A 23,687-nucleotide genomic window follows, 5' to 3' on the forward strand; every position below is an offset into this window, starting at 1 on the left:
ACTTATTTGAAAATTATTTTGTGAAATATTGAATGCGTCGCGGTCTGTCAACTGTCAACGTCAACATGTCAACTTATTTCACAAAGCCAGCTGAGCCACTGAGTTACCGAAAAATGCGCTAAAATGAAGAAAATCTGTGATTTTGTTCCAAGTTCGCGAACTAATTTTCTTGCAAATTTAGGATTGTATCTTCAGAATGACATTTAAAAAGCAAATTTTGCTGTATCGAAGTTACAGCGAGACTGGTGCTGCGCAGTGTTTTGAAAGATAGTAACCCTGGATATCGGAGTTTGAAACTCTATACATATTTTTCTGAAGCACCGTGCCCCTGATTTTAAAAAGTCCACTCAGTTAAACATCAGAAAGCGAAATCGCTCTTCACTCCTATGTATTTTTAACGCTGGCTAGCTCGTACGTACATGGGCTGAATAGAATGAATGTTTCCCTAATGACTTCAGGGATTTTTCAATGTTGAATTTTTTTTAATAAAAAAAATAAATTGAGGCGGCCTAAAAAATAGAAGTGGGCGGGGTCGAGGAACACATACATTTTTTTACTTGGTCTTAATGGTCAGGTTTCTTTTTTTTTTTTTTTCGAAATTAATTCATGATAATTTTAACAGAATAAACGCTATTTATTGTTATCAGTTTATAACTAAAAATATTATTATTCATGTTCTTATAAGCCATAAAGAGCAGGTTTCGGACCTGTGCCATTGCTACACAGCATTGCAGCATAGAGATAAATTAGCCTTCGTTTAAAACCAAAGTCTATACATGTACCTTTTCAATATTCCAGTTTATGTTTTTAATATCTTAGCCTTAGGTAGAATTCTTGCCAATTTGAGGATTGGCAGGTGTATTTACTAGTTAGCCTATTGAAGAAAGATTTATAGACTGAAGTTTTTGTGATAATCTACCGTTATGTAGTACATGTATGATCCGCTAGACCTAGATATTATATAGTGTTTATGAAAAGTCAAGTTTTCTAATTCTTGCCAACTTTTGCACTATTTTATAATAGGTCAATTTCAACTGAATAAACACTATTGTTATCAATTCGTATCTGAGCGGTATTCAAACCCATGTCATTACTTGATGCAGTGTAAAATTTCTAAAAAGAGCAATTAGGTAATTAATACTAATCCGGCCACAAGCAGCATGGTGTTATGCGCTTTGTATCTGATGAAAAGACGCTTTATAAATGAAGTGTATGATTTATTTATTTATATATTTAGCTGTATACCTTTGCTCTAAAAAATTAGCCATGTTAACTTAACGCCCAGCATCTGGACTTTTTTTGGAATCTCAATACTTTATCTGTGGCTCAAAGTTTTAGTGGTGTAATACCTGCAGTTCCATGAAGGCATGATCAGTCCATTTGTCAAAATTTCCTTTCTTTATGTTTCTGCAGAAAACAAATCAATATTCATCAAATAAGGGAGAAAATAGCAAAGCATTACAATGGATTTTGGATCCTCCCACATTTTCACCGATGTTGGATCCGACTCGGAAGAGATAACGGCTGCTGATCTCCAAGCACAGTAAGTTAACAAACAATAATCACCCCAGTTTCAGGAAGTCAAAGATCAATTATAAAAATAGTCAGTTCTTGTATAGCGCATAACACATTATGACTAACATCTCTATGCGCTTCCAATCGGACTTGGATATTATTACCCTGGCTGTAGCTCAAGCAGCTTTTACGCGTTCAGCATTTCAAGGAGTAAATTCCTGCCAGGTACCCATTCACCTCACCTGGGTTGAGTGCAGCACAATGTGGATTAATTTCTTGCTGAAGGAAACTATGCCATGGCTGGGATTTGAACCCACGACCCTCTGTTACAAAGTCCGGAGACTAATCCACTGGGCCACAACACTCCACGATTACAGTATTAGTTTCACTTATTTTATGGCTTTTGTTTCCTGAACTTCCTTTCAGAGTTTCAAACTGCCCGCACTCCTTTTATTCTATCGATTGTCTAGATTTTTTTACACATGTTCAGACATTTAAATCTGAAGCTGAAGTATAAATTATTCCTATTTGCAAATGCTTTTCTCATCATATACATGTACTTTACAATTCCCCCTCTCATTTTTCTGTTTCTGTCCTGTTTATGGTAACTCCAGTAGGAACTTGGCAGGACAGGGTTTTGCTGGTAAACGCCAAGCTGGTATATAACCAATTACCTACATGTAGGAAACATTTTAAGTCTAGGTTAATCAGTCATAGTGGCTGACCTTATAGACGACGGATATCACTCTTGGGCCTTTTTATCAAAGTAGAGACAATGGCAGAGTGGGGATTTGAACTCACAACCTTGCGATTATGAGTCCAATGCTCTAACCACTGGACCACACAACCCGTAAATATTTGTATGTTTCCATTTCTTTAGAATTTTATTTTCTCCCTTCTACTTCTCTTTGTTTTTCTTTCTTTTGCCTCTTTATTTTCTTGCTTCTTATTTCTTTTCTCTTCTCCTCCCCGACCTTTACTTTTCTTCCTTTCCCTTCATTAATGCATGCCTTTCCTTGTTTATCATATCCTTATTATATTCACTCTACAGATATGGCATTTATCAACCCTTGGGATCAACAACGTCAGGTCTTGCTGTCACCCAAGCAGATGGTGAGATAACCTTTTCATTGTCCGAGTGCATTCTAGCTTTCTGTCTGTGTGAAGTGTTCCATCAACATAACTTTTTCTATGTACTAATTACTCATACCCATTACAATAAACTTTTAACAAGTTAAAAACTATTATGATGATGATGGTGGTGGTGGTGATGGTGGTGGTGATGATGATGATGATGATGATGATGACGACGATGATGATGATGATGATGATGATGATAGACTGTAATTACATGTATCCCTTTTCAATAAAAGAATACAATTAAAAATGGCACAGAAAAAAACTATATGTACATAAGTATGGCCACATATTATACTATGACCATTTTTACTTTATGAGTTGTTTGCGCTGTCAACAGTGCTCTTCCTACATACCTGTTATAAAACTGCTTGAAAGCAAATATTAAAACAAAATCTGGAATTTCCCTTTTATAAATTATAAATTTTACAGGAAGTTGTGGTTTTCCACTTGTTTTATTCTAATTAGATTACCAATGCAGGTGTTTGTGATATCATAATTTATTAAACCAAACCAGAAACCAATTTTTCACCATTTTTTTTTATAGTTTATACATTTGTTGACACATGGTATACATAACTGGTGCAACTCTGTCACTGTACGTGCACTACATACATGTATGTATGTACATGTACATGTACATTTTAAGGAAGGACTTCATTTATTCATATATTTTCTGCTTAAATCCTTATAAATTGCTAATTTCTCATACATGTATCATCCATACATTCTATTGCATGCTAAAAAGCATTAAATTTCTGACCTAAGTTTGACAAACTGTGTTAAAACCCCAAAACCAAGGTTCGGCAACTTACAATTGATATATATTCATATCATTAATATGTGATGTATTTTTCTTTGAAACGGATGTTTGGCCTTTTCTAGAATTTGCTCATAGATTTGCATGATTATCGCTTTTTATTATTCGATTTCTTGTGCTAAGTTTCTTTGTTACTCATCAACAGATTTAATATTTTACATCCTTTGTGTCATATTGATCTTTGTTTAGCTCCACTTTCTTTTCTTACTACCTTTTTAGTTTCCTCTTTTCCTATTTATTCTTGACAGGTCTCATTCTCCTCTATTCTTCTCCCACCCCCTCCTCCTCTTTCCCCATTCCTCATTTTGATAATCTCTGTCTCCATCCTTTCCTCCTTTTCCGTTTATTCATCCACCTCCTCTTCCTTTCCACTTCTTCCTTCTTCTCCTTCTCCTCTTTTTCTTCCCCCTTGTCTACCTTTCCTCCTCTTCCTCTTATTCATCCTCATCTACCTTTCTTTCTCCTCTTCCTCTTATTCATCCTCATCTACCTTTCTTTCTCCTCTTCCTCTTATTCATCCTCCTTGTCTACTTTTCCTCCTCCTCTCCTTCCTCCTCCTCCTCCTTATCTTCCTCTTCTTCATCTTCCTTCTTCTCTTCCTCTTCATTCTCCTCTATTTTCTTTACCCTCACTTCTTCCTCCCCCTCCTTCCCTTCCTCCTCTTCCCTCTCTTTCTCTTTCTCTTTATCCCCTTCCTACAATTATTTTTTCACTCCACCTTTTACAATAATCATTCATTAATATTACCGTAATTTACTCTTTGTTTTCCTTTTCCATCCAACGTTGTATACACCATAACCATCTATTTATCCTTCTCCATCGCTCATCTCGTGTTGTATCCCATCTCACTACCGGTAGAAGAGGAACATAAATACAATCATCTCGCTGGTTTTCAGCCAGAAAGTGATGGTGGTGGTAAGGATAAAATATCAATTATTTAGGTTTATATCTAAAATGAAAGATTTGCTTTTAAATAATGATATTTGCCTCATCTCTTGCAATTGAAATTATTTTTTCTTGGTTAATCTGTTCATATCTTGGGGGGGGGGGTTCCATACCCACTGTCAGTGGCGTACCTAGGATTTTCCACAGGGGGGGCCAAAAAAAAAAAAAAAAGGTCTTCAATAAAAAATGAAGGTTATTGTACCAGAAAAAAAATTGACAAGCAAAAAAAAAAAAAAAAAAAGGTCTTCAAGCTCGTCAGGGGGGGCAATAAAGGTCTTCAAGCTCGTCAGGGGGGGGCATAAAAGGTCTTTCAAGCTCGTCAGGGGGGGCAGTGATATGTATTTTGTATACATGGGTTGTGGCTCGTCAGGGGGGGCAGAGTGCCTCCAGTGCAAAGTCTATCTGCATGTACATGTAGGTGTCCCGATTCAGTATAATTTTTCATGGATGGGTGATTCCTCACAAGAAGGACTTATGTGATATTTTGCACTCCATATTAGCATGGAACCATGAAAATCTTTCAAGCCAGTAAAACATTACAACCGACAAATCAATGAATATACTCTTTATGATATTATGTGCAAAGGATAAAGACTAACAAGTTTCATGAACATTTTCAGAGGTCATAGTGAATTCATTCCCTCAAATAAATTTCAAGCTTGCAGACTCTTTACGATATTATGTGCAAAGGATAAAGACTAACAAGTTTCATGAAAATTTTCAGAGAGAGGTCATAGTGAATTCATTCCCTCAAATAAATTTCAAGCTAGTTAGCGGCAAGACCATGACTACATGTACCAGATAGCAAAATAAGCTTTTAAAATTAATGGGCATGCAGAAAAATATCAATAATTAAGCAATCTTTCACCGAGCATGTACTGTTTGCTAGAGCTCTTTCAATTGCTTATTAAATGAGCCACCAGCTAGTCATAACATGTAGTATATTACTACCTTACAGAATGCTTAAATTCTGTATGGATCGATGGTCGCTCTAATTATTTGTAAAAAATTTTAACGAAAACTTCACAAGATTCCATTGGAATTTATTTATTTACTCTCTACTTAAGAATGACAGCAGGCATTGTTTTCCTCTCAATCTTGTGTTTCCATAGCATGAGTAATATATCTTTATACCTGTCAAAAGCTAGTAATTTTGCTTTGATCCTACACGTAATGTTGATTTTGATCTTATTCTTATCGAAATAGTCTCTCTGGTCCCATGCTTGTATATATTTGTACTTTCTATCTCTTACAGAAAAGTATATGGTCTTATACATTCATTTCCATATATGTATTTTCCTCAATCACATCAAACAATATTAATTATTGTGCTTAATGACTACAGGTACATGTATTTCTCTGTACATTTTCATCAGGGCATCTCAAACAAGTACTTGTTTTTTTTTGTTCCCATGCATACAAATCTGTGTTCTGTTTTCATCAGGGCATCTCAAGAAATTTCTTTTATTTGTTCCCATGCATATCTGTGTCCTGCTTTCATCCAGACAAATTTATATTTTGTGTCCCATCCTTCATATTTGTGTACTGCTTCGTCCAAAAATGATTGTGCATACCGTAAGGGCACTAGTATTCAACCCGTTTGGAGAGTTTCCTCAAATATATAGAAATATAGAATTTACCTGAATTTCAGACCCGTCTTATTTCCAAGAGCAAATGCTGGTTATTCTTTTTCCGTTATTTTTTTCTTCAACCAGTCGACTGTGTGCGCGGGCGATCGTATTATACGGCGACGGATTTTGGTACTAGTATTCAACCTAGCGATGAAAGATGGCCCTATCTCTCAATCTGCCCTTGTCCCATCCGACTATGGACTAGACCATTTGAGATGAGACCAAACAGGGAATTAATCAAAGCCAGAGATTTACATAGATCTAGATCTAATTTAGCAATCTAAACCCTTTTGAGATTTGCTATCAATCCTCACTAGGTTGAATACTAGTACCATTCAGTGCAAAAGGCCATCGCCGCATAATTCGATCCTCCGCGCATACAGTCGACAGATTGACAAAGAAAATATCGACAACAGATTACCCTGGAAATAACAAAGGTGTGAAATTAAGATAAATTCCCTAATTCTAAATATTTTGGGGAATATGTCAAAATCTTTGAATTATGCCGGGTTGAATACTAGTACCCATGCGGTACATATTTATTTTCATCCTTGTCTTGTGTGTATTTGTTACAGCTTCTCAACAATCTCAGTCATCTGAAACTAGTCTTTCTAGAGAAGGATCTCACTATTATTTTGGTGTGTCTAAGAAACTAATTTTCTACTAATTTGTAATTATCTTTCCTTTGTATGATTGTATTATATATTTAAAGGACAAGTCCACCCCAAGAAAAAGTTGATTTGAATAAATATAGAAAAACCGAACAAGCATAGCACTGAAAATTTCATCAAAATCGGATGTAAAATAAGAAAGTTGTGATATTTTAAAGTTTTGCTTAATTTCACAAAACAGTTATATGCACATCCTGGCTGGTATGCAAATGAGGAGACTATGACGTCATCCACTCATTATTTCTTTTGTATTTTATTATATGAAATATGAAATATTCTAATTTTCTCCTCATTGTCAAGTGATAAAACTATTAATTCCTCCCTGGTCATGTGGCATTAGTATTGTTTAATACTATGTGGTTTAGTCAAGTTGGTCCTTATTGTCAAATCTATAAAAAATGAAATATTGTATAATTCAAACAATAGTGAGTGATGGACATCATCGACTGACTCACCTAGTTGTGCATATCACTGTTTTGTGAAAAATAAGCGAAACTTTAAAATATCATAACTTTCTTATTTTACATCCGATTTTTATGAAATTTTCAGCACTATGCTAATATGATTTTTCTCTGTTTATTCAAGTCAGCATTTTGCTGGGGTGGACTTGACCTTCAACAAAGAAAATTCACCAACAAACTAGCAAGTTAGGCTGGAATGAAAATTGTGTGCCCATGAGGCAAAACCATCGTTGGAGAAGGCAAACCCCTGTTACGAACCATGGATAACCTAAATCATCCGGGCCAGTTATTTCCATCTAAACATGTGTTTTCTTGACCTCGATGGGTCCGAAAAATTAAACCGCAATTACATACGCAGCGCATCGTATGTGCGTAAATACGCCCTTAGAGCTCATGCACTAGTGCATTAGGGAGTTTCTGCAATGATGGGGTGCGCACAAAGTGTTGCAAAGGGCGTTCTTGCTCCGACATGATGACTTGTAAAGTTATCTTCATGATATGAAGGGTTTCCAGGAACGAATAACATGATTTTCTACTGGGTACTCTGAGATCATATGATTAATTGTTTAGGGCCCACTTTGAGCATTGTGTCCACCACAGTAGTGCCCCCCCCCCCCCCACCCACCGGAATTCAACCATATATAATATATTCTACAAGTGGTCTAATTTTCATGTGCTCTCTGTGATTAAGATTTCAAATCTTCTCTAGAAGAATTATATCTGCCAAGCAAACTCAGGGAACAAAGGGCTAACACATTTTGGGCTTGCAAAATCAATTGCTTAACTTTGCTTAATCATTTTGAATTAAGAATGCCGTCCTGAAGAAATGTCAATCTAAATAATGTACCTTTTTATTCTTGACTCCTATTGTGTAAGGAAATTAGAATGCATGAATTTGAATTTATTAACAAACTTCATTCATTTGGCATGGATATTTTGTTTTAAAATATATACAATGATAACATAAACAAAAACATTTATGTATGTCGTATAAACCTGTAATACATCAATACATAGATTTCCAATTATGATACAGATATACATCTATATACAAAGAGAAATGACGAATTGAAATTTAACACAAAGAAGGTGTAGCATAATGCAATTACATAAGTTATAAATCTAATTATCGAATACAAATCAGGAAGTAAATAAATGTATAATGTTAGAGATATATCTTTGTTGATGGTGGCTTTGGTGGATTTTAGATAGCTTGAATGAAATTGAAAAAGAAAAATGTACTTGATGTTAAAACTCACCCCTCTTATTTATAATCACTTTGAAGAACTTACAGAAATTATCAATTATGTTTTCATTATCAAGTTTCATTATGAATATAAATTTATGTATATCTGCATGTACCTGTTTTTTTTTTCATCATATTTAGTGCTTTATGATAACTTTCTTGGAGATACAAAAGGAGAAGGACGTGGAGGTGCAGGTGAGAATTACATGTAATCTTGGAGTTTAACCTTTATGATATAAAGTTAAAAACAGAATTGTTACTATGTTGAAATTCTTTTTACGATTTATCCTCGTGTGTTTTGCTTCATTTCAATTTTTTAGTTCATAATAATTTTTTGTTATTGTTTTGCAAATGTTTATTCAAATTTAATTTCATGTGTTTTTTAATTAAAAACAGAAGTGTTATTACATTGAAATTCTTTTTTCCGATTTATCCTCGTGTGTTTTGCTTCATTTCATTTTTTTTAGTTCATAATGATAAGTTTTTGTTGTTGTCTTGCAATTGTTTATTCATATTTAATTTTATGTTTCTTGTTAGTTAAGGATTGAACAAGACTTTGAATTAATGCCCTTTTTTGTAATTTTTTGTTTGTTCGAAAAATAAAGAGTTTAGATTTTGTTTACTAAATGTACTTTTGGTAATAGTGTAATTCCAAATTTCCAAGAATTTCAGCGTCTGACCAATGCTGAACATAAACAAGAAACAAGTCATGAATACATGTACATAACGACTTGTTAAAAGGCTGGGGAAAAAATCACAAAATGGTGGTACATGTATAAGAGATCTACAGTATGTATAATGAATAAATCATATTACTTGAAATTTTTGTCACTGTACATGTAGCTACGGTTAAAATACCAACAATTGTTATTTACCAACTTGCAGTATTTGTACTAATTATTCAATCTGAAACAAGTGCATTTTGCCTGTTTACTCTCCGCATGTTTTTGTTTTATTCAGCAAAAGATTTAATGAGCTGTGTAATCGTGTGTGCAGTTTGGTTTAATTGTTCATTGGTACATGTATTTCATTAGTGTTGTATATACAGCTTGCAGCATGCACTGGCATTCACACGCATGCAATTGCAAGGGTATGATATGATAAGCCAATATCATACACAAATTAAATTATTATGTCAATTATCCCCTTTTGTAGTGTTTTGTAATTCCTAATGAAAAAAAAAATCTGCAGGTTCTTATAAAATCTTGGCATTAAGTTCCCCCCAAAATGTTTTATTTCACATGCCTATTGCTTAAAGGTAAAAGAACAATTATCTAGTTTTTAAAATATAGATTTTAATCTGAAGGTTTATACAATGCTCTCATTAATCTCTCTTTGATAAAAGAATTTAGATTTTATTTCATACAAGAATGAAAATAACAAACAGATTTCGACCCTCTAAGTTCTGTGAAAGTGTTCTTTTTTATCTCTTAGATTTTTAATTTCATTTTGATACAATAATAATAAAAGCTGGATTTATAAAGCGCTTTTTGCCAGAGGATACAAAGGGCTGCTATTATTACCCCGTCTTTAGCTCGAGCTACCATCACCGGCGCTCAGTGCATGCAAGGAATTGCTCCTGCTGGGTACCCATTCACCTCACCTGGGTCGAGAGCAGCACAGTGTGGATAAATTTCTTGCTGAAGGAAAACACGCCATGGCTACGATTCGAACCCACGACCCTCTGTTTCAAAGGCAAGAGTCAGAACCACTAGACCACGACGCACCCACAAGCATATTTATACAGATTTTTGAATTTCATGTTTTTATCCCTGCCACTACAGATTTAAAAACTTATATATTTAAAAATGTCAAAAGAAGAATATGAAAGTAGCATATAAATATAAAGATCTTTATATTTTATATATTTTTATCCTGCCAGAACCAATTTACGATAACCGAAGTCTCCAGAAGGCATCAACGAAAAGCAGCGATTACGCCAAACCGTATGATTTCATTAAAAGGCAGAGTCATCCTTATGAATATGCTGGTCGTAAGTTTCCACCATCTTTTATTTATCATAATAATAATAATAACTCTTATTTACCCAGGGTAGCCACTCTCAGCTGTAAGCTGTTCTTCCAGCGGGCCCTGCATAACATCATATGTTATTATTACCCTTCTCCATTCTTAATGCTGAGCGCCAAGCAAGAAGGCAGAAGGTCCCATTTTTATCAGTCTTTGGTATGACTCGGCCGGGGATCAAACCCACAACCTCCCGTCCATGAGGCGGGCGCTCAACCAATGCACTTTAAAGGGGAATGAAACCTTTGGAACAAGAAAGTTTGAGAAAAATCGGACAAACAATGAGAAAGTTATGAGCATTTGAATATTGCAATCACTAATGCTACTGTATGGGATCCTCCTGCTGGCAATGCGACAAAGATGTGTGATGTCACACGTGAACAACTTTCCCTGTGATGGACCATAAAATACCCCTAAAATGTCCTTTTTTGCTCTTATGGTGATACAAACTCTTTATCCATAATGTATTCTTTAAAAATCCTTATTACATGAATACGTGATCCACTGACAGATGTGATAAAAGAGGCAGTTTAAGTGAAATATATAGAAAGGTAATGGGAAAGATGTTCACAAGTGACATCACACATCTTTGTCGCATTGCCAACTAGAGGATCTACATTATGATAATGATCTAAACTTCAAATGCTCATAACTTTCTTATTATTTATTCAATTATTCTCAATTTTTTGTTGATCTGTTTGTTTGATTTTTCTGTTTTAACAGAGGCTATCTTCTTTCAAAGGTTTCATTTTCCTTTAATGTGGGAGAGGTCTATTGTTCACCAAGTGAGTAGTCAGGAACAGGGGCAGATCCAGGATTTTCCAAAAGGGGGGAGGGGCACATTTCGTCCGCAAAGGGTTTAACCTAAAATCGGAGGTAATTTTGTCCGCGGAATATTTGAAAAGCAAAGAAAAGGTCCTCACTTTCAAAGGGGGGGGGGGCACACTTGGGTAAAAGCAGTATATTTGCATCACACATTTTGATTATGGCTCTCAAAGGGGGGTGGGGGGCACAGGCTGGCTGTGCCCCCCCCCCTGGATCCGCCAGTGGTTGTGAAAATGACTAATGGATGGTGGAGAAAGGTCTGTATGTAGATGTAGAGATGAAAATTGAAAGGTGAGAAACGTGAAAGATGAGAGTAACATGGACCGATAAGTATCTTTCGTGATATAAGGTTTTGTATTTAAAAGGACAAAAACCACGGGCCCGTTTCATAAAGGACTTGCAACTGTTGTAACTTTACCATTATGGCAACTACCATGGCAACAGGGCTCAGCAACCGATCAAAATCAGGTTACCATGGTAGTTGCCATGGTGGCAAAGTTACAACAGTTGTAACTCTCTATGAAACGGGCCCCAGATGGTCTTGATGATTTGGATGACATGAGATGAGAAGTCTTTTGGCGGTGGTGAGTAGAAGATGAGTTAAGAAGTCCTGGCAGTGATAGGTAGAGTGGGGAGTAGATTAGCAGTTGAGAGTAGAAGCGATAAGGCGTCTTGATGTTTAATTTCATTTCTATGCAGCAGACATCCAACCGTCCTTTTCATAACTACACACATGTTGAACCACAAGACTCTCCCACCTTATATCTACCACCATACAAACCCTTCAAAGATTATCCAAATGAACTTTGTTTAATTTGTATTCATTGAATCAATAAAGGTTTATTTGAGCAGTGATACAATATTTGATCAGTAAAGGTAGACGAGGGATTGTTAAGTTTCTAAGAATAGAAGTATTGTTGCCTATGAAGTTAGAATTCCTGAAATTATTATTGAAATGTACATTATATTTTTGCGATATCCAAGTTGATATCATTTTGGACTCTGGATTTTCATAAAAAATTGATTGATTTGAATGATAACTTCTTTTAATTCATTACTTATCAATAACTATGAAGTCTGCAATATCAGAGCAATAAAAAAATGATGCTTAACAGCTATATTAAAGGTCAAGTCCACCCCAGGAAAATGCTGACTTGAATAAATAGAGAAAAATCATACAAGCATAGTGCTGAAAATTTCATCAAAATCGGATGTATAATAAGAAAGTTATGACATTTTAAAGTTTCGCTTATTTTTCACAAAACAGCGATATGCACAACTAGGTCAGTCAGTCGATGATGTCCATCACTCACTATTTGTTTTGTTTTTTATTGTTTGAATTATACAATATTTCATTTTTTATAGATTTGACAATAAGGACCAACTTGACTGAACCATATAGTGTTAAACAGTGCCAATTTCACATTTTCAGGGAGGAATTAATCGTTGTACCTGTATCACTTGACAATGAGGAGAAAATTCGAATATTTCATATAATAAAATACAAAAGAAATAGTGAGTGGATGATGTCATAGTCTCCTCATTTGCATACCAGCCAGGATGTGCATATAACTGTTTTGTGAAATTAAGCAAAATTTTAAAAAGTCATAACTTTCTTATTTTACATCCGATTTTAATGAAATTTTCAGTGTTATGCTTGTTAGATTTTTCTCTTTTTATTCAAATCAACTTTTTGTTGGGGTGGACTTGTCCTTTAATGATTTATAATGCATAAGGTGAATAAACATTAATGTTTACTCTTTTGCGCCCCTACAGCCGGCTCATTTAGGGGAAACGCCCCTCCCCCTCTCCCTCCGATGAGGAAAAAGGAAGGGGAAGTCGATCCCATGGATGACCCCGCCTACGCAGCATTCCAAGAAGGACAGTACCAAGAACTGCTGAGAAAAAGTATGAAAAATCAACCTTTATTTGATTTTTGAACAGTGTACAGTATTTTGAAAAAGGTTTTTTACATTTCTACATACACAAAAATGACAAAATTAAAAAAATTGGTTTCCTACATGGGTATTATTTGCATTAATGTAGGTGTGCAAAATTTATTCTAAAATTGTGCAAAATATGTTATCTCTTTCATTTGTTGACCAGAGGAACAATACCAAGAACTTCTGAAAAAAAAGTATGAAAATCAAATTATTTTTTATTTTCTTACAATGGATTGTACATGTAGTTCTTGCCTCAGTAGTAAGTTAATTTTCAAGGCTGTTCCTCAAACTTCTGCACAAAATTTTGAAATTTTGTCACCAATATTTTGTAAGCTATTTTATGCAAAATTTATCGAAAAATTGCACAAAATACATACTCTTTTTTCATGTCTGCCAATTTTTGTTTTTATATTGTTCCATGCATGTAGCTATAGCTGCATGAAGTACATGTACATGAAGTTGCTCACAACACCAAGAAAAAATCCAAAGAATTACCTCGAAATTTTCGGCTGCTAACTGCTGCCTTCTTCAGCAATGACCGAAGTGACCCGATTTGACCTAGTGACGCAGCGATCGATAATCGGTTCGTAGACACTCAGAAGCTTGCGTTCACACCTCTCAATAGGGACGGAGGGCGATACAAACTTCTGAGTGTAGACTACCCGATTATCGATCGCTACGTCACAAGGTCAAATCGGGTCACTTCGGTCATCGCTGAAGAAGGCAGCAGTTAGCAGCCAAAAATTTTGAGGTAATTTTTTGGATTTTTTCTTGCGTTGTGAGCAAAAGGTTAGATTTTACTTATTTTCAACCAACACAGATGAATTTTCATGATTGTACAGTGTACAGCTTTTATATATCAACTGGTCAATATCTCATTATTCTATGATAAATGGTTTCTGATAAGCTTTTCCTGGTTTGTTTAAAGATATGTTTTATTTAACTACATTATATATTGAACTTTGCTTGAATTTCTTTGCCTGGTACCAAATGAGCACAACGTCACTGCTGTGCTAGTTAGGATAATAGTAGAATTTGTAATGTATTTTTTAATAATTGTTTTTCATTAAATTAGCCATTTATGAGGTGTAATGTTTATTCCTGACTCACTTTGTAAAGAGTTGGCCATTAAAACAGGTATAATTATATTACACTTTTACAATATAAATAATAAAATAATAATATAGGATTTATAGAGCACATGTATCCACCTTGTTTGGTGCTCAAGGCGCTCCTATATTACCCCGGCTAAGCTAGTCTACCTATTCAATTCAATTTAATTCAAATAAACATTTTTTTCTTCCATTTCATTACATTTTTCGTAAACATTAATTCATACATGATTCAATTTGTTTATTAAAAATATATATATGTACATGTTGGGTTTATAGGGGAATCCAGCCTTTGCCATTAAATGTTGTGTTGGGAAGGAGAAAAATAAATCAAACAGAATGGTGAAAGTTTGAAAGAAATCGGACAAGCAATAAGAAAGTTATAGCTGCTTTAAAATTGAGATCACTAATAATATGTAAATTTCAAATTGGCAACTGGGTAAGTAAATTATGACAAGGGGCAAGGTCAACTTTCCCATAGGCCATGTACTTTATTATCAGGGATTTGTGGTTTTCTCCTAAGTACCCATTCCCCTGGGGCAGTAATCTAAATATAATCCAGGTAGTATATTGTTTTATGTCCTCATGAAAGAAAAATATAATTTGCATAAAATTTTTGGGAATAATGACATTTTAGCCATAATATGTATTGGAGTACATGGAAGAGTAGTCCTTGCCTTACATCACTATGACATCACATATGCGGCCAATTTGAAGTCTCCATAGGTATAGTGATTACCAATATTTACAAAATACAATATATACAATAAACAATACAAAGGAAAGTTGCTCTCAGCTTTTTGAGGAATTACTTCCTGCCGGAACCCATTTACCACACCTGGACTGAGTGCAGCAAACTGTTAATAAATTTCTTGCTGAAGGAAAACACACCATGACTAGGAATCACACCCACGTCCCTCAGATTGAAAGATGAGGTTCATAACCACTAGACCACGACACCCCTAGTTTTCTCTAATTAGTACATTGTTATCTCATCTCTTCTTTTCCTTTGGTACATAAGGCTCATCCAAGATCCGTCGAGCTGATACTAACATTGTCGCAGTCAAGTTTGACAAGCTTGTACAGGCCGAGAACACAATGACAGGGTCACCGGTCTTTTGTTCTAGTAACTGCGGAGCTGCCATGTCACATCTCAGTAAAATTTCAAAACTATACGCGGGAAAGGTAAGTAATCTATTCGTGCAGAAGAGGGCAAACTCAATGTACATCAAAGCATGATTGTCATATCACATCTATCACAAAAATGTTATGAGTGATCCGGTTGAATGGGTTATAGGAATTTTAGATTTCTTATATTTCTTACAGGCAACTCCGGGTGGCAGCAGGGAAGCATTCTGTTTATTGTCATACTTCAAATATCATCATTCTATGGTTCTCTGTTATGCTGTTTGGACTGAAGATTTTGATGAATAATAATATTAATAATAATAATGATGAAGGTGATGATGATGATAATTATAATGCAAAATAACAATAATGATGATGATGATAATAATATTTATAATTAGAAATAATAAGAATTATAGATTTTCTCATAAAATCAGTGTTTACTGTAACTAAATTCCTTTTTGTCTCGCCTGCATAGCAGAGCGAGACTATAGGCGCCGCTTTTCCGACGGCGACGGCGGCGACGGCGGCGTCAACATCAAATCTTAACCTAAGGTTAAGTTTTTGAAATGACATTATAACTTAGAAAGTATATGGACCTAGTTCATGAAACTTAGACATAAGGTTAATCAAGTATTACTGAACATTCTGCTTGAGTTTCAGGTCACATGACTAAGGTCAAAGGTCAAAGGTCATTTAGGGTCAATGAACTTAGACCATGTTGGGAGAATTATTTTCAAAATCTTAACCGAAGGTTAAGTTTTTGAAATGACATCATAACTTAGAAAGTATATGGACCTAGTTCATGAAACTTGGGCATAAGGTTAATCAAGTATTAGTGAACATTCTGCTCGAGTTTCAGGTCACATGACCAAGGTCAAAGGTCATTTAGGGTCAATGAACTTTGGTCAAGTTGGGGGTATTTGTTGAAGTACTATCATAACTTTGAAAATTTATGGATCTACTTCATGAAACGTGGACATAAGGTTAATCAAGTATTAGTGAACATCCTGCCTGAGTTTTAGGTCACATGGCCAAGGTCAAAGGTCATTTAGGGTCAATGAACTTTGGCCAAGTTGGGGGTATTTGTTGAATTACCTTCATAACTTTGAAAATTTATGGATCTAGTTCATGAAACTTTGACATTAGGTTAATCAAGTACCACTGAATATCCTGTGCAAGTTTCAGGTCACATGACCATGGTCAATGGTCATTTAAGGTCAATGAACTTTAGCCCTGTTGGGAGTCTTTGTTAAATTACCATCCTAACTCTGAAGGTTTATGAATCTAGTTCATAAAACTTGGACATAAGAGTAATCGAGTATCACTGAACATCCTGTACGAGTTTCAGGTCACATGACCATGGTCAAAGGTCATTTAAGGTCAATGAACTTTGGCCGTGTTGGGGGTATTTGTTGAATTACCATCCTAACTCTGAAGTTTATGGATCTATTTCATAAAACTTGGGATATAAGAGTAATCAAGTATCACTAAACATCCCCTGTGAGTTTCAGGTCACAAAACCAAGGTCAAAGGTCAGTTAGGGTCAATAAACTTAGGCCATGTTGGGGTAATTGTTGAATTGCCATCATAACTTTGAGAGTTTATGGATAGAGTGAATGAAATGTGGACATGGGTGTATTTGACCATATGAATGGTGTTTTTGTGAATGATTATTTTATAGTAGTTTTCACAGTTAGCACTGCTGCTATATTAAATTGCGTAATGCAGGCGAGACTGCCAGAGGCGTTCCACTTGTTTATTAAAGCTCAACACTATTTCGTTGGTCTACCTTGTGTATTATTTAATCATGAACAATGACAATCATTCTGTTCTTGACTTACCAGTGCTGGATCTGTGAGTTCTGTGAAACCGAAAACCCTGTCACCGATGATACAGTCGTCCCTACAACAGAAGACAGTACCTACGTCATAGGACCGGGGTCAGGGGGCGGAGCCGACACCCTTGTCATCTTCTGTGTGGATGTGTCTGGAAGCATGGCAGTTACGACAGAGGTAGGGCCCCCTCTATGTTTGCCAGAATCATTTATCAACTAGTAAAGTACTGTATAAGTTTTATGATTATTATGATTGATAATTTTTTCATGATTTAAAACATACATGTGCATGGCATTCAGATAATGCATAACCTGAAAATTTTGCAAGTTTCTATTGAACGTGTGATTCTTTCTTAACTGGGGTTCTTTGGTATCGCAATATCGATATAAATTTGAATCAAAATTAAATTTGAGGATTTTGTGGTCAAATGGAATAGAACATCAAGGGGTTTTTACTCAGACTGTGAAAGAAATTTTTGCATGTTTGAAACAGTGAGCTAGTCTAAAGGTAAAAATGAGTTGACCAAATGGCCATACTTCTGGACCATCTCAACTCTACTAGGTTTTTACTGAATATTTTTGTTTGTTCAGGTATCCGGAAAAGTGTCTGTGCAAGGCAGGCTCAGCGATGAGCAGGTGGCGCTGCAGGCTTACCAGGAGGAGCTCGATGCTGCCGAGCAGAGGTCTAGGGCCGCCCAACAAGAGGCCCTCAATGCCCAGATGCTAGCCAGCTATCAGGAAACTATAGAGGATCAGGCCCAAGCTTTAGCCCAGTTCCAGATTTCAAGGACCGCATCAACCGCGTCGTCGGTGTCTGTTCGATTGCCACCACCTCCGCCACCACTGGGTCAGGCCGCACCCTCCGCCCCGCCCGGGACGCTACCCCCTCCATCTCGCCAGCCCAGTGCGGCGCCCTCTGTGGCTGGTAGCGTGCAAGGTGAGAGGCATAGCGAGCTGGAAGAGAGGTACGTCGCCGCACCCCAGAGGTCCTTTGTTGGCTCCAAGAGACAGGCACCTCCAAGGCCGCCGCCTCCATCGTCCGCTGCTACTGCCGCTCCAAGACCTGCAGCTCCCCCTCCGCCTGTGGCTGCTCCCGAACCTAAGAAGCATGTTTCATATGTCTCCAGACTCCAAGTAAGATTTGTTTCTTCCTTTGAAGAAATCAGACTATATACAGTGCGTCCCACAAAAAACGAAACCGAGATTTATCTATGATTTATCATAACTTAATCACAAATACAATAGACAAATGACCTACCATTGTAAAGCTTAGAATCTCCTCTTTCATCTGATATTACTTAGATTATTTCTCATTCACGCATGAGTGAGCAAAAACAATTTGAAGAGGGGATACCAAAAAGTCATTTGGCGGGCTGTATCTGGGTTTCAAAAAGAAAACCACATTTCTAAAAAGTTAAATATCTGCTCTTTAATTTGATACCTCAATTACAGAAAATGGTCAAGAAATAAGAAAGTTCTGGTTATTTGAAATAAGGCTTGAATTTCAATAATTTCATAAAATGAAGAGGTTTTACAGGCTAGCGTTCAAACTCACTCGACACTCCGTTTTGTTGACGATCAGCCATGCATGAAGCTTTTGTTAACCATGCGATATCTTCTGTGGGAAACCGGTGAAAACACGTTTATTTAATGAAATTATGGAAATACAAGCATTGTTTCGAGGGAACGTAACTTTTTTACTTTTTGACCATTTTTTGTGATTAAGGTATCAAATTAAAGAACAGATATTGAACTTTTTAGGCATGTGATTTTCTTTTTAAAATTCAGATACCCCCCGCCAAATGAGTTTTTGGTATCCTTTCTTCAAATTGTTTTTGCTCACTCATGCGTGAATGAGGAATAATCTAAGTAATATCAGATGAAAGAGGAGATTCTAAGCTTTACATTGGTAGGTCATTTGTCTATTGTATTTGTGATTAAGTTATGATAAATCATCGCTAAATCTCGGTTTCGTTTTTTCTGGGACGCACTGTATATTAAATTATTTCTTCTTTTTTATAATTATGATGATATTTTGTGTGCAAATTCCTTGCTGTAAGTATTGCACCTAATCTGCTTTTGAATTTATGATATTAAACCTTTTAAGCAATGCTTAGGAATTCAACTGTTATTCGTTATTTTATTATGTATTATGGTATTTCAAAACATGTTGTCCTCTTCATATTACATGTAAAATGATCTTTTATTTGTAAGGAATTTCCAACCATTTCAAAACAAATTTTTCTAATTTTGCTGTTTACTTGTGAATGTTTTTTCAGTCGATGCAGTCGGCCATACAGCAGCAAGTTGACAAACTACAAGCAGAGAATAGTCACAAGAGAGTCGGACTTGTAGCATTCAACAACAATGTGAGTAGCATTGCATTGATGTAGTAACTGTTAAGGTTCTTGTAAGATATCAGGTTTTGTCCTAGTGTCCATATAAGATTTGTAAATGTGGTGCTTTCACTAGGTATTTAGGATGAAGTGATAATTAATCCTTTGAAGAAGTTAAGAAAGTATCTTGATAAATCATCTACTGAACGTATAGTACATGTACATGCCTTTGTATCATCCCATTTAGATTATTGTAATGCTTTACTTGCTGGTTTACCTCAATCTAGTATAGCCCCCCTTCAAAGAATTCAAAATACTGCAGCTAGATTGGTAACCCTCACAAAGAAATTTGAACATATCACCCCTATTCTCTACTCCCTCCATTGGCTTCAGGTTCATAATAGAATTATTTTCAAGCTCCTTCTCCTTGTCTATAAAATCATCCATGGTCTTGCCCCATCCTACCTTCAAAATCTTATCTCTCTCTGTCCCTCATCCTCTGCAACTCAACGTCTCCGATCTTCTTCTACTGCTCACCTTCGACTATCTCTAGGACCCCGCACTTTTACCCGTTATGGCGATCGTGCTTTTTCTGCTCTTGCCCCTAAACTCTGGAACAATCTCCCCATCTCCATCCGTAATGCATCCACTGTCGAATCTTTCAAAACACTCCTCAAATCTTACCTCATTAAGCAGTCCTCTTAATTCCATATCCTGTTCTCCCTTTTTTTTTTTTTTTTTTTTTTCTTTCCAATGCGCTTAGAAACTGTTGTATTAAGCGCTATATAAATGTTAATTATTATTATTATTATTATTGAACCCTAGATTCTTTGGGACAGTCGTGACCCTCACCCTGAATTCTTTGCAGATATCATGCTTATCGGCAAAATGAAGAAATACATGACATTTGAAATATATGATCTCTGATTCTCATGATTCGAGCCCCGGCACCCTATTCCGCTGGTTTCTGGCCTGGCCCGGCTTTTGTTGTGTAGCTTCCTGTAACTGACTAAAATCTCAAATTTCGTCTCAAAATCACTGCTTTGACAGAAATATAAAAATTAATCATAGTCGGTATATGACTCAATGTGTATTACCGCGCAAGCCTCCTTGGTAGGGTAGTATATTTTGGCCAGCTTTTATGCTAAAACTTAACAAGTGAAAGCCGTTTATCAATGAAATTAATAACTGAAGTTATCAACTGAATATCTCCAAGATGATGTCATTTTCGAAAGGTCACCTGACATCTAAAACCCTTGCTTTTCGAGTCATGTGACTTGAAGCCAGTATTCCAGCTTTTAGAGTATGTATGCGCGTTCATGGCGATTCGAACACACGACCCTCTGTTTACAAGGCGAGAGTCAGAACCACCACACCACTGCTCTTCCACTTATATATCCACATACATATATCCACTCATATATATATCAATACTCTCTCTATTCTTTCCTGCAGGTGACGGTGATTGGAGACGGCAGTCTTGATCCCGTACCACTAGAGGGCGCCGGTCTCACGGACAGAGAAAGTCTGATCAGTCTTGGTCAGAACTTTCCTCTACCCGGTCCTATCTCGGAGGTGCATCGCTGCCTCACTGACAAGATATACAGGTTAGATCATTGAGAGTATTTCATGAAAGGAATTGTTGAATATTTTATCCGACAAAGTTTTTTGTCTGACTGTTCTTAGAACAATTATTAGCCAATCAAGGGAAGTGGTCAGATCTGAGTACTAGTCAGACGATTAATGTTGATGAAATGCTATCTATGTATGTATATAGTAGCCTTCATCGATGAAAATGAAATTTAATCATGAAATAAAAGGAGGATGAGAAGGAAAATCTCAGGAAGTCATGATAAGAGTGATGCATGACATTTTCATAGCTCCAATTCTATTTAGATCGAATATGCAAAGCACTTTGAAAGGAAAGGAAGATTTTGAAAATATCTGTTTCAGTCAAACACACACTGAATATATGCTCATCAGATTATTTTTTAAATAGTTTACTGGAAGTTCCGGCGTCGGCGCCATGAGCGTCTACTGACGGTGTGCGCGCTCTACAAATATACACTATTATTATTATTATTATTATTACAAATCAACAAACTATGCCTCAAAGGGTAAAATAGAAAGATGGAGAACATTCTGAAACTTAAAAAGAGTGCAGCTACATAATAGAATTGGACTTTTTGCAGAGTTTATGTTTCAAGTAAACATTGGAAACAGACAGGATTTTCTAAAAGATGTAGATTTAAAATGGTATTCCATGTATTTATTTCAATTCTGATTCACAGCCTTACAGAGAGTGGGCAGACTGCCTTAGGCCCCGCCCTCCTCATCGCCATCTCCATGGCAGCACAGAAGCCGGGGTCAAAGGTCATCATGTGCACAGATGGAATGGCCAACGTTGGCTTGGGGGCGCTGAACGACATGGACAATGACGCAGCTTACGAGGAAGCAGCCGCATTCTATGACGAGGTCGGCAACTTTGCTAGAGATTCAGGGTTAGTATAGATATTGAACACTCATATCTAGGATTAAAATATGATGTGATCATTTTGAATTTGAGAGTAAATTAGTTTCAATAGTAAGCTAAAAATAATCATTTTAGCCAATTCCATGAAATAATGAACCTTCTTGTATATCCAACTTCAATTTTTCTCCATTCATAATTCTTTTCATTGACTGCCCGTGTCATGATTATTTAAGAGCATTACAAATTTACAGAAGAACAACAATACAGACGATTTCAGGAAGAACCCACATACAGGGAGTCATATGTTCATATTGTTTGGAATTGCCCATTTACTTACAAGTAAACACATCCGATTTCATTTTATCAAAAATGATCATCCTTTTTGTATGTCCGATCCCCATTTTCTCAAGTCTTACTTCACTTTATAAACTGACCAAGTCATGGTCCTTTAAGAACATGACAGACTGAAGAAGAAATCTGAGACAGAAAATTTCATGAAGATCCCACATATAGGAGGTCGGACGTACATATTCATGGAATTGCCCTCACAACAAAATTTGTGATGAAAAATCAAGAGATACCACACGATTTATTACTTTTTTTATATGATGTTTTGTCCGTTCTTTTTCAGTGTATGTGTGTCTGTGCTCACGTTAGAAGGCGAGGACTGTCGTGCCATTGAGCTAGGGAGTGTTGCAGACAAGACGAGAGGACAGGTTTGTTGTTTCTTTTCCTTCTTTTTTTCTTTATTTTTTGTTATGTACTGTACTTTGCACGGAAGTTGTATCTTCCCAGCCTTGTCAGTATTATGTCTGTATTTTTCTCCGGTGAACTTTTTAGAGTTGTGACCTCCCATAATATTATATTGCAACTTTTATAAATGTCTTAATGTGAATAATTCTTAGCCTTTTGAAATAAATGTTATATTGAATTGAATTCCATAATGATAATGATGAGAAGGGGGAAGATTTTGAAACTAACAATTTCTATAAATGCATATATGCCTATTTCTAGACTTCAAAATCTAGAAGTTACACAGAATAATCACTACAGGCTACACGGGCCTAATCACTAGTGGCAGGCCATAGATATTCATTCGAGCCAACCCATTGCTATTTTTTTTATTTTGATATGGCTGATTGACAAAGTGTATGCATATGATTGTCCATCTAACACTGATTCTATTTTTGGTAATTACTGAACTTCCTTTTCCCAAATTGGGAAGAAATATCACAAATTTTGGACTATATTTTGACTGGCAGAAGGATTAGGGCTATTTTGCTGTTTGAGGTGGTGAATCTGCTCCCCCCGACGATGTCTTCAAACACGCCAATTTATTTTTAAAATGAGCCGGTCGAGGGACCCTTTTCTGGTCAGATATGGATTGCGAGATATATATCCTATCCACTGGTAGTAAACATTCGACCCCCGAATTTCATCCTTATTTTTTATGAATTTTTTAAAGTGCCAATTTAACACACGAGTCTATGGGGAATGAATTAGGCCTGTGAGACCCTAAGATTTTTTCATTGTTTTCAATTATTGCTTCACATGTACATGTACTCGTTGGTAGAAAATTAAC

At 36.0% G+C, this 23,687-nt stretch overlaps 1 protein-coding gene across 2 annotated transcripts in view; it reads left to right on the forward strand.

The window, feature by feature from the left end:
• LOC129282899 (circularly permutated Ras protein 1-like) overlaps positions 1–23,687 on the forward strand; it is a 36,085-nt gene that overhangs the window by 1,640 nt on the left and 10,758 nt on the right. For both annotated transcript variants that reach the window (XM_064114816.1, XM_064114815.1), the window contains exons 2-13: positions 1,414–1,543; positions 2,567–2,628; positions 8,568–8,621; positions 10,309–10,419; positions 13,053–13,184; positions 15,353–15,516; positions 17,307–17,474; positions 17,888–18,430; positions 19,576–19,665; positions 21,088–21,239; positions 21,924–22,133; positions 22,737–22,821. In XM_064114816.1, the coding sequence (XP_063970886.1) occupies positions 1,464–1,543; positions 2,567–2,628; positions 8,568–8,621; positions 10,309–10,419; positions 13,053–13,184; positions 15,353–15,516; positions 17,307–17,474; positions 17,888–18,430; positions 19,576–19,665; positions 21,088–21,239; positions 21,924–22,133; positions 22,737–22,821 (1,851 nt within the window). In that variant the 5' untranslated portion in view covers positions 1,414–1,463. The remainder of the gene's footprint in view (positions 1–1,413; positions 1,544–2,566; positions 2,629–8,567; positions 8,622–10,308; positions 10,420–13,052; positions 13,185–15,352; positions 15,517–17,306; positions 17,475–17,887; positions 18,431–19,575; positions 19,666–21,087; positions 21,240–21,923; positions 22,134–22,736; positions 22,822–23,687) is intronic.

The sequence above is a fragment of the Lytechinus pictus genome, unplaced genomic scaffold, assembly GCF_037042905.1.
Source record: "Lytechinus pictus isolate F3 Inbred unplaced genomic scaffold, Lp3.0 scaffold_20, whole genome shotgun sequence".
NCBI lineage: Eukaryota > Metazoa > Echinodermata > Echinoidea > Temnopleuroida > Toxopneustidae > Lytechinus > Lytechinus pictus.